This window comes from Oncorhynchus mykiss, chromosome 26 (assembly GCF_013265735.2).
Source record: "Oncorhynchus mykiss isolate Arlee chromosome 26, USDA_OmykA_1.1, whole genome shotgun sequence".
NCBI lineage: Eukaryota > Metazoa > Chordata > Actinopteri > Salmoniformes > Salmonidae > Oncorhynchus > Oncorhynchus mykiss.
This window is the reverse complement of record NC_048590.1, coordinates 40,514,441-40,526,940: the sequence shown is the minus strand read 5'-3', so window position 1 is coordinate 40,526,940 and position 12,500 is coordinate 40,514,441. Positions and strand designations below refer to the sequence as shown.

The 12,500-nt window shown below is 45.2% G+C and overlaps 1 protein-coding gene across 3 annotated transcripts in view; it reads right to left on the bottom strand.

The window, feature by feature from the left end:
• Window positions 1–12,500, bottom strand: part of LOC110516722 (fibrillin-1-like) — a 155,283-nt gene that overhangs the window by 135,425 nt on the left and 7,358 nt on the right. For all 3 annotated transcript variants that reach the window (XM_036963534.1, XM_036963533.1, XM_036963535.1), the window contains exons 4-6: window positions 12,056–12,154; window positions 9,176–9,271; window positions 8,869–8,964 (exon numbers count right to left, since the gene is read on the bottom strand). In XM_036963534.1, the coding sequence (XP_036819429.1) occupies window positions 8,869–8,964; window positions 9,176–9,271; window positions 12,056–12,154 (291 nt within the window). The remainder of the gene's footprint in view (window positions 1–8,868; window positions 8,965–9,175; window positions 9,272–12,055; window positions 12,155–12,500) is intronic.

Sequence of the window (12,500 nt, the reverse complement as noted above, 5' to 3'; positions counted from 1 at the left end):
ACTCTCACTTCCACTCAGTAGTGATCTCCAGACCAGACTGAGCAGGAACCCCACTCTCACTTCCACTCAGTAGGATCCAGACAACTTTCACTAGACGGCCAGGCCGTGCTGCAAGGTCAACTAGCTATAGTCAAAATTGATGAACAAGGATTAAGCAAGTAACTATGTTGTTTTAATTTAAGGTTAGGGCTGAGGTTAACGTTAGGTTCAAGGTTAGCGTGTTGGAGAGAAAGTGCACTTCCATCCTTTGTAGTTTGATCAGATAGTGCCGACCCAGACTGTCTCAGTGCAGACAAGACCTTCAACCTGAACATTAAAATGACTGGCACACCCAGCTGCAGACTGACCAGCAACACAGGTGTCTACAGTAGACTGTCTGCTCTGTCTGGTTTAGGGGAAGCAGAATTAGAGAGAATGAGGAGAGATTTCACTAGACGTCTTCTATAAATCAGCACAGAGATCATTCTAAACACTGGCGAAGGTCTCTCTCTCATCACATTACACTGGAGCTGCTGCTTGACACATAATCCATCTGACATGATACCTGCTCATTACAACCATACACAATCTCACACACACACATACTCACACACATGCACTGGTCATTACTGACAGGAGATTGAGAAACAAGGAAAACTAGAAAGACAAACACAAAGCCATTAAAAGAAACCGCTGCATTCATTGTGTGTGTGTGTGTGTGCGTGTGCGTGTGCGTGTGTGTGCGTGTGCGTGCGTGTGCGTGTGCGTGCGTGTGCGTGTGTGCGTGAGTGCGTGTGCGTGTGTGTGCGTGCGTTTGCGTGTGCGTGTGCGTGTGTGTGTGTGCGTGTGTGCGTGTGCGCGTGTGTGTGCGTGTGTGCGTGTGTGTGTGTGTGTGTGCGTGCGTGTGTGCGTGTGTGCGTGCGTGCGTGTGTGTGTGTGAGTGTGCGTGCGTGCGTGTGCGTGCGAGCGAGCGTGCGTGCGTGTGTGTGCGTGCATGCGTGCGTGCATGTGCGTGCGAGCGTGCGTGCGTGCGTGTGTGTGTGTGTGTGTTCTGAGGTAAACAGAACAGAGCTGTAGGGTGAATGTGGTGTCATTCTAGCATTCATCTCCTTTCTTCTTCCTTCTCTTTTTACTCCCCCCCCCCCCCCCCTCTCCCCCTCCCCCTACCCCTCCCCCTCTTTACAGCTAGGGGATCCACCCATGTCCTCTTACAACATCTGGGAACAATCCGACATGTTAACACACACTCTCAGTATCAGCCCCTCTACAGGACTACAGACTTGGTGCCCCACCCAGCCCCTCTACAGGACTACAGACTTGGTGCCCTACCCAGCCCCTCTACAGGACTACAGACTTGGTGCCCCACCCAGTACCTCTACAGGACTACAGACTTGGTGCCCCACCCAGCCCCTCTACAGGACTACAGACTTGGTGCCCTACCCAGCCCCTCTACAGGACTACAGACTTGGTGCCCTACCCAGCACCTCTACAGGACTACAGACTTGGTGCCCCACCCAGCCCCTCTACAGGACTACAGACTTGGTGCCCCACCCAGCCCCTCTACAGGACTACAGACTTGGTGCCCTACCCAGCCTCTCTACGGGACTACAGACTTGGTGCCCTACCCAGCCCCTCTACAGGACTACAGACTTGGTGCCCTACCCAGCCTCTCTACAGGACTACAGACTTGGTGCCCCACCAGCATCTCTACAGGACTACAGACTTGGTGCCCTACCCAGCCTCTCTACAGGACTACAGACTTGGTGCCCTACCCAGCCTCTCTACAGGACTACAGACTTGGTGCCCTACCCAGCCTCTCTACAGGACTACAGACTTGGTGCCCTACCCAGCCTCTCTACAAGACTACAGACTTGGTGCCCTACCCAGCCTCTCTACAGGACTACAGACTTGGTGCCCTACCCAGCCTCTCTACAGGACTACAGATTTGGTGCCCTACCCAGCCTCTCTACAGGACTACAGACTTGGTGCCCTACCCAGCCTCTCTACAGGACTACAGACTTGGTGCCCCAGTCAATGGTCATATCAATAACAACTCCAAGTAAATGTGTCATAATCAACTTGTTTGTGTTCTACTTTAGAACTAACTTTTACACATCATCTAAAAGTTATTGGGCACAAACGGAACTCTCTCTGGATGTTTTGATTAGTCATAATGACGTATTTCATTCCAGAAGAGTTCCAATCTGAACCTCTGCAGAACTATGGCAGGATTTGTGACTAGGGCTAGGAGTTTGCCTGGTCAGGTCACATGGTCAGGTCATGAAAGCCTCGTGGCACTAGACGATACCTGAGTGTTTCCACAACAGCAGTAGGTCTGGTGTGAAGAGAAGACAAGAAGGGAAGGAAAGAGGGGAAACCCATCATGAACTGGGTCAACTGACTTTCCTGGAGACACTCCAGATATCATGTTTATACAGAAATCTGTCCATCTTTTCCACATTTCTCTGCTAGACACACACCCTTCCTTTCCTTTCCTCTCTCCCTCTCCCTTTCTCTCTCCCTCTCCTCTCCTTTCCTCTCTCCTTCTCCCTTTCTCTCTCCCTTTCTCTCCCTCTCCTTTCTCTCTCCCTCTCCCTTTCTCTCTCCCTTTCTCTCTCCCTCTCCTTTCCTCTCTCCCTCTGCCTTTCTCTCTCCCTCCTTTCCTCTCTCCTTCTCCCTTTCTTTCTCCCTCTCCTTTCCTCTCTCCTTCTCCCTTTCTCTCCCTCTCCTTTCCTCTCTCCTTCTCCCTTTCTCTCTCCCTTTCTCTCCCCCTCCATTTCTCTCTCCCTCTCCTTTCCTCTCTCTCTCTCCTTTCCTCTCTCCCTCTCCCTTTCTCTCTCCCTCTCCTTTCCTCTCTCCTTCTCCCTTTCTCTCTCCCTTTCTCTCCCTCTCCTTTCCTCTCTCCCTCTCCCTTTCTCTCTCCCTCTCCTTTCCTCTCTTCTTCTCCCTTTCTCTCTCCCTTTCTCTCCCCCTCCATTTCTCTCTCCCTCTCCTTTCCTCTCTCTCTCTCCTTTCCTCTCTCCCTCTCCCTTTCTCTCTCCCTCTTATTTCCTCTCTCCCTCTCCTTTCCTCTCTCCCTCTCCCTTTCTCTCCATCTCCTTTCCTCTCTCCCTCTTCTTTCCTCTCTCCCTCTCCTTTCCTCTCTCCCTCTCCCTTTCTTCTCTCCTTCTCCCTTTCTCTCTCCCTCTCCTTTCCTCTCTCCCTTTCCTTTCCTCTCTCCCTTTCCTCTCTCTCTCTCTCTCTCCCTCTCTCTCTCTCTCTCTCTCTCTCTCTCTCTCTCTCTCTCTCCCTTTGTCTCACTCTCCCTTTCTTTCTCTCTCTCTCTGACCATACAACCATCTCAAACCATGGATATAAATGCCATATCTTGCCTGTGTGCGTGTGTGTGTGTGTGTGTGTGTGTGTGTGTGTGTGTGTGTGTGTGTGTGTGTGTGTGTGTGTGTGTGTGTGTGTGTATGTATGTATGTATGTACGTATGTATGTACAGTATGTACAGTATGTACAGTATGTATGTATGTATGTACAGTATGTATGTATGTACAGTATGTTTGTAAAGTATGCATGTATGTATGTATGTATGCATGTTCAGTATGTACAGTATGTACAGTATGTATGTATGTATGTATGCACAGTATGTTTGTACAGTATGTATGTGTGTATGTATGTAAGTATGTATGTATGTATGTATGTATGTTCAGTATGTACAGTATGTATGTATGTATGTATGTATGTATGTATGTATGTATGTATGTAAGTATGTATGTATGTATGCACAGTATGTTTGTAAAGTATGCATGTATGTATGTATGTATGTATGTATGTATGCATGTTCAGTATGTACAGTATGTACAGTATGTATGTATGTATGTATGTATGTATGTATGTATGTATGTATGTAAGTATGTATGTATGTATGCACAGTATGTTTGTAAAGTATGCATGTATGTATGTATGTATGTATGTATGTATGCATGTTCAGTATGTACAGTATGTACAGTATGTATGTATGTATGTATGTATGTATGTATGTACAGTATGTATGGTATGTATGTGTGTACAGTATGTATGTATGTACAGTATGTATGTATGTATGTACAGTATGTATGTACAGTATGTACAGTATGTATGTATGTATGTACAGTATGTATGTATGTATGTATGTATGTATGTATGTACAGTATGTATGGTATGTACAGTATGTACAGTATGTATGTATGTATGTACAGTATGTATGTATGTATGTATGTATGTATGTAAGTATGTATGTACAGTATGTATGTATGTATGCACAGTATGTTTGTAAAGTATGCATGTATGTATGTATGTATGTATGTATGTATGTATGTATGTATGTATGTACAGTATGTATGTATGTATGTACAGTATGTATGTACAGTATGTACAGTATGTATGTATGTATGTATGTATGTATGTATGTATGTACAGTATGTATGGTATGTACAGTATGTACAGTATGTATGTATGTATGTACAGTATGTATGTATGTATGTATGTATGTATGTAAGTATGTAAGTATGTATGTATGTATGTATGCACAGTATGTTTGTAAAGTATGCATGTATGTATGTATGTATGTATGTATGTATGTATGTATGCATGTTCAGTATGTACAGTATGTACAGTATGTATGTATGTATGTATGTATGTATGTATGTATGTACAGTATGTATGGTATGTATGTGTGTACAGTATGTATGTATGTACAGTATGTATGTATGTATGTACAGTATGTATGTATGTATGTATGTATGTATGTATGTACAGTATGTATGGTATGTATGTGTGTACAGTATGTATGTATGTACAGTATGTACAGTATGTATGTATGTATGTATGTATGTATGTATGTATGTATGTATGTACAGTATGTATGTATGTACAGTATGTATGTATGTATGTACAGTATGTATGTACAGTATGTACAGTATGTATGTATGTATGTATGTATGTATGTATGTATGTATGTATGTATGTATGTATGTACAGTATGTATGGTATGTACAGTATGTATGTATGTATGTACAGTATGTATGGTATGTATGTACAGTATGTATGTATGTATGTACAGTATGTACGGTATGTATGTATGTACAGTATGTATGTATGTACAGTATGTATGGTATGTATGTACAGTATGTATGGTATGTATGTACAGTATGTATGTATGTATGTACAGTATGTATGGTATGTATGTATGTACAGTATGTATGTACAGTATGTATGTATGTACAGTGCCTTGCGAAAGTATTCGGCCCCCTTGAACTTTGCGACCTTTTGCCACATTTCAGGCTTCAAACATAAAGATATAAAACTGTATTTTTTGTGAAGAATCAACAACAAGTGGGACACAATCATGAAGTGGAACGACATTTATTGGATATTTCAAACTTTTTTAACAAATCAAAAACTGAACAATTGGGCGTGCAAAATTATTCAGCCCCCTTAAGTTAATACTTTGTAGCGCCACCTTTTGCTGCGATTACAGCTGTAAGTCGCTTGGGGTATGTCTCTATCAGTTTTGCACATCGAGAGACTGAAATTTTTTCCCATTCCTCCTTGCAAAACAGCTCGAGCTCAGTGAGGTTGGATGGAGAGCATTTGTGAACAGCAGTTTTCAGTTCTTTCCACAGATTCTCGATTGGATTCAGGTCTGGACTTTGACTTGGCCATTCTAACACCTGGATATGTTTATTTTTGAACCATTCCATTGTAGATTTTGCTTTATGTTTTGGATCATTGTCTTGTTGGAAGACAAATCTTGGAAGACTCTGTCCAAATCTATGGACAGAGTCTCCCACCTCAGCTGTAGATCTCTGCAGTTCATCCAGAGTGATCATGGGCCTCTTGGCTACATCTCTGATCAGTCTTCTCCTTGTATGAGCTGAAAGGTTAGAGGGACGGCCAGGTCTTGGTAGATTTGCAGTGGTCTGATACTCCTTCCATTTCAATATTATCACTTGCACAGTGCTCCTTGGGATGTTTAAAGCTTGGGAAATCTTTTTGTATCGAAATCCGGCTTTAAACTTCTTCACAACAGTATCTCGGACCTGCCTGGTGTGTTCCTTGTTCTTCATGATGCTCTCTGCGCTTTTAACGGACCTCTGAGACTATCACAGTGCAGGTGCATTTATACGGAGACTTGATTACACACAGGTGGATTGTATTTATCATCATTAGTCATTTAGGTCAACATTGGATCATTCAGAGATCCTCACTGAATTTCTGGAGAGAGTTTGCTGCACTGAAAGTAAAGGGGCTGAATCATTTTGCACGCCCAATTTTTCAGTTTTTGATTTGTTAAAAAAGTTTGAAATATCCAATAAATGTCGTTCCACTTCATGATTGTGTCCCACTTGTTGTTGATTCTTCACAAAACATACAGTTTTATATCTTTATGTTTGAAGCCTGAAATGTGGCAAAAGGTCGCAAAGTTCAAGAGGGCCGAATACTTTCGCAAGGCACTGTATGTACAGTATGTACACTATATATACAAATGAGTGGATTCTATTTCAGCCACACCCGTTGCTGACAGGTGTATAAATCTCCATAGACAAATATTGGCAGTAGAATGGCCTTACTGAAGAGCTCAGTGACTTTCAACGTGGCACCGTCATAGGATGTCATTTTTCCAAAAGTCAGTTTGTCACATTTCTGTGAAGAGGTTTACATGGCCGAGCAGCAGCACACAAGCCTAAGATCACCATGCGCAATGCCAAGCGTCGGCTGGAGTGGTGTGAAGTTCGCCACCATTGAACTCTGGAGCAGTGGAAACGCGTTCTCTGGAGTGATGAATTCCGCTTCACCATCTGGCAGTCCAACGGACAAATCTGGGTTTGGTGGATGCCAGGAGAACCGCACCTGCCCGAATGCATGGTGCCAACTGTTGAGGAAGGCCCTTTCCTGTTTCAGCATGACAATGCCCCCATGCACAATACGAGGTCCATACAGAAATGTTTTGTCGAGATCGGTGTGGAAGAACTTGACTGGCCTGCACAGAGCCCTGACCTCAACCCCATCAAGCATCTTTGGGATGAATTGGAATGCCGACTGCGAGACAGGCCTAATCGCCCAACATCAGCGTCCAACCGCATAAATGCTCATTGTTGAATGGAAGCAAGTCCCTGCAGCAATGTTCCAACATCTAGTGGAAAGCCTTCCCAGAAGAGTGGAGGCTGTTATAGCAGCAAAGGGGGGACCAACTCCATATTAATGGCCATGACTTTGGAATGAGATGTTGGACGAGCAGTATGTACACTATGTATGTGTGTGCGTGTTTGAGTGTGCGTGTGTGCATGCGTTCCTCAGCTGGTTGAGTTCTAAGCCCAGTATCAGGGTGGGACAGTCTCTAGGGACAGACACACACACAAACAGAACACACACACACATTGTGTCAGCTCTATCTGAGCAGGGGAAGGACCAAATCATTTCAGATAAACAGAGAGCTTCACCCCAGAACCAAATCTGTCCTGTCAGTTATCAGTAACCCTGAAGGAAAGTAGCAGAGGCAAGGGGACCATTTCAGAGTAAAGACGCAGCCCATCTGTGTGTGAGGAGGACAGCAATTAGTGTTCTGCTGTTAAACTAAATATTATCTTTACAAGGTCACTGCTACAACCTCCAGGGGTCACACCATCGCTAGAGACAGAGACCTACGTACGTCTTGCATCTCTTCGTGTGTGTGTGTGTGTATGTGTGTGTGTGTGTGTGTGTGTGTGTGTGTGTGTGTGTGTGTGTGTGTGTGTATGTGTGTGTGTGTGTGTGTGTGTGTGTGTGTGTGTGTGTGTGTGTGTATGTGTATGTGTGTGTGTGTGTGTGTGTGTGTGTGTGTGTGTGTGTGTGTGTGTGTGTGTGTGTGTGTGTGTGTGTGTGTGTGTGTGTGTGTGTGTGTGTGTGTACATGTTTTCTAAGGAGTTACTTTTGTGTCATTAATATCAAGAAAAGCATCTGAAATCGAGAACAAAATTCTTAGCGCTGCCAACAATAATAATGATATTGAAAGCAAAACATAAATCCAAAAGTATAATTTTTAAATGCTCACACTAATTAATTGTAAATGAATGCAATAGTTTTAAATGAAACATTTTCAATAAAAACTTGATCGTGATCAAATGCCTCCCTCTTCGCCTACAATCATTTTTCTGCCGTTTCAAGTTTGGCACATTCCAACAGCACCCCACCCTGCATCCCACTGATGGTTTGGTTCTGGAGCTGAACAGGGTTGGACCTGGTTGGTCCCTGGATGGGAGACCAGATGTTACTGGAAGTGGTGCTGGAGGCCAGTAGGGGCACCCTTCCCTCTAGTCTTTCTCTGTGTCATTAAACATCCCACCTATCAAAACATGATGTGGAGATAATACTCCAAAACTGGTTGACCAATAAGGATGCATCAACTATGCTACCCTCTAAGCCCCGCCTACATGGAATGGATTTATATAGAGCCTTTATACTTACTGAAGTACTTTCTGTTTTTTATGTCTTTCAATATCATTATCTTTATTTGCAATAGTAACTCCACAGTGTTTTACCAGAGTTCAGAGCACACCAGGACGCTGGTGGGGGCAACCAACAGCAAACATCCAATAGACCTGGACATTTTCCAGACCTCAGTCTTTCAGCAGATGTGGAAAATAACCGTCATTTAGGAACACAGCGTGACAGGCGCAGTGTTCAACAACAAACCATGTTCTGGACAATAAAACACACTGTTGTGTATGAAGCAAACATGTCACGCTATCAACACTGTCAGCTGTCCTCATTCTGAGAACATGTCAATTCTGACAGACAGACAGACAGAGAGACAGACAGACAGACAGACAGACAGACAGACAGACAGACAGACAGAGGTATAAATGAGAACTGTGATCCTACCTCTCTCACACTGTGCCCCCGTGAAGCCGTAGGTACAAACACAGCGGTTAGGAGCCACACACCGTCCTCCATTCTGACAACCTGTCTCACACACCGCTGCATGGGAGAGAGAAAGACAGAAATACACCAGGGATCTCAGGTTAGGATCCCACCTATAGTGTTTATACAGTGTTTATACAGGTGGCTGTATATTGGTTGTACAGTGGTTGTGTAGAGGTTGTGTAATAGTTGTGTAGTGGTTGTAAAGTGGTCATATAATGGTTGTATTGTGTGTATATAGTGGTTGTGTGTATATAGCGGTTCTTACGTTGACCACAGTGGTTTCCCACGTATCCTTTCTGACACTGGCAGTGGTCATCAGCACAGCTCCCACCGTTCATACAGCGGATGTTACAGTTTTGGACTGGTGGGGGTTGGGAGGGAGGGAGGGAGGGGGGAGGAGAGAGAGAGAGAGAGAGAGAGAGAGGGAGAGAGAGAGAGAGAGAGAGAGAGGGGGGGGGGAGAGAGAGAGAGAGAGAGAGAGGGGGGGAAGACATGCGAGAAAAGAGAGAGAGAGAGGGGGGAAGATATGCGAGCAGAGAGAGAGAGGATGGAGAGAAGGGGGGAGACAGAGAGAGAGAGAGAGAGAGAGAGAGAGAGAGAGAGAGAGAGAGAGAGAGAGAGAGAGAGAGAGAGAGAGAGAGAGAGGGAGGGAGAGAGAGAGAGAGAGAGAGAGAGAGAGAGAGAGAGAGAGAGAAAGGGAGTGAGGGGGGGTTTGTTAAAGTCAGTATACAAAACCCATACACCCACACCAGACCCCCTCCCCCTCACACACACACACACACCAGGTTAAGCTTACAATACAAACACACAGATAGGGCTACACTTTCAGTACAAACGCACCAAAGTTCCCTACGAATTGTGTTTATCATAAATCCCATTCAGATATAATATTCGCTCAAATTGATTGTGTGAAAACAGATGAGCACACGGCCCAACACTGCTCTGAGCTGCTCTACTCAACGCTGCAACAAGCATTAGTAGATGTTGACTATGGAACTCTTCCAACACACACACCCATTCTGCCCTGAGACTGAACAATCAGCTTCACAGTTCAGCTGCTATTCAAGGGAGAGCAGCACGGCAAAATAGATCAATTCTTCATGAGCTCTGTGGTGTACTGTATGGTGGGTTGTTTTTGGAGAGTTATGTTAAGTTTTGGTGGAGTGTCGTTGCACATTTTAGATTCTGTGCAGCTAGTCTTTTCAGTAGGCAAGAAACAGGAGAACACCTTTTGAAACAGAGTGAAACAGGGAGGTACTACCTGAACCTGTTCAATAAGAAAGGCTCACTTTAATTTCTCTGTTTCAAAGTATTTTGTAGAGGTGTGCCCTACTGAACACCACCCTGCTCCCAGCACACACACTCTAACACAACCAGGAGACAGGATATAACATCATCCAATAGTCATGGTAGAAACCACAAAACAATCTGGACTGTAGCAATCACTGCCAAAACAACAGCCTCCCTCCTCCCTCCATCCCGCCCACCCTCCCTCCTAGTCCATCAGCTCTAACAGCCTCCCTCCTAGTCCATCAGCTCTAACAGCCTCCCTCCTAGTCCATCAGCTCTAACAGCCTCCCTCCTAGTCCATCAGCTCTAACAGTCTCCATCCTAGTCCATCAGCTCTAACAGCCTCCCTCCTAGTCCATCAGCTCTAACAGCCTCCCTCCTAGTCCATCAGCTCTAACAGCCTCCCTCCTAGTCCATCAGCTCTAACAGCCTCCCTCCTAGTCCATCAGCTCTAACAGCCTCCCTCCTAGTCCATCAGCTCTAACAGCCTCCCTCCTAGTCCATCAGCTCTAACAGCCTCCATCCTAGTCCATCAGCTCTAACAGCCTCCCTCCTAGTCCATCAGCTCTAACAGCCTCCCTCCTAGTCCATCAGCTCTAACAGCCTCCATCCTATTCCATCAGCTCTAACAGCCTCCCTCCTAGTCCATCAGCTCTAACAGCCTCCCTCCTAGTCCATCAGCTCTAACAGCCTCCCTCCTAGTCCATCAGCTCTAACAGCCTCCATCCTAGTCCATCAGCTCTAACAGCCTCCCTCCTAGTCCATCAGCTCTAACAGCCTCCCTCCTATTCCATCAGCTCTAACAGCATCCATCCTAGTCCATCAGCTCTAACAGCCTCCATCCTAGTCCATCAGCTCTAACAGCCTCCCTCCTAGTCCATCAGCTCTAACAGCCTCCATCCTATTCCATCAGCTCTAACAGCCTCCCTCCTAGTCCATCAGCTCTAACAGCCTCCCTCCTATTCCATCAGCTCTAACAGCCTCCCTCCTAGTCCATCAGCTCTAACAGCCTCCCTCCTAGTCCATCAGCTCTAACAGCCTCCATCCTAGTCCATCAGCTCTAACAGCCCAGCCCTGCAGCTCTCCAACTCTGTAACTCTGAATCTCAGTTCTCCAGAGAAGGAAACAGAACAGATTTCTGCATCTGAGTTCTCTGTTTCACACCTCTCAACACCAGACATTGTTTATGCTGCCAAGTGGGAAAAATATTACAAATATGCCGGTTCCCATGTTGCAGACTTCAGTGATGTGTAACAGTGGATGTCTTTTTTAAATCCACAGAGGAGAGTTAGAGGGAAGCAGAGGGATGGGGCGTGGTGGACCTAGACTTGGCTGACTGGGTCCAAGAAACATTTCTCATACATGGATCTAGAATATCTATTATCTGTTTCATATGTTGAAGTCCTTGTTAGTAAAGGCAGTGAAAGGCCTTTGAAATGGAAGAATGGACACCAGGCTAAAGTAAGGTGGTGATAGACTACAGTCAGATGTGGGCTGGGGTGTGGTGGGCCTGGGGATAAGGCTGTTCCTTCCTAAACACAGTTCACATTTATCTGGCTCATACAGGGAAACTAAGGGCTGGATTCATTCAGTAGATCAGCGTTATAGCTGCTTTTGCGGAGACCGCATTCTCAGTAAACCCTCTATATGTCATCTCAATCAAAAATGACCTTCACATTTCAACCGCACTACAATGCAGGTGTTCGGCGCTACGGACTGAATCCAGCCCTAAAGCTTTTAAAGACAAAGTCCCTGTAAAGCAGTGTTCTATCTGAATGTGTAGAGATACGGTTGATAGACACTGTTGTACATCATTCTAGCTTATTGTTCTGCTCTGGTGTTGGTCTGACAGTACCTGACATGGATCCACAAGAAGGAGAGATGGATCCGGTGGGACAGGTACACATGTTGGGTCTGGAGCAGAACCCGTCTCCACACGAGCTCCGACAGATAGCTGCAGAGGACCAGAGAGACAACACATGTCAGTACAACACACACACCTCAGAACCACACACAGTCTGCATGGATCTATAAACACAGTCATCTGAGTTGATTATGAGGAGGAGAGATTCTCCTAATCTTACAGGACAGCACATTCAAACGTTATGCCCATAGGGCCTAGAGTTTGTGCAGGTCAGGTTACCTGGTTAGGAAAAACTCTGGTCCCTCTAGTCTACAACAGAAGGGTTTTTATTGGCTGTCACTAGCTTCTCCCCCTTCAGTCTCTCACTGTAGAGTTGACCATCCCAGCTAACCAGAAGAGAGACCTCATCAGGAGCTTTCATTTGAGACATACAACT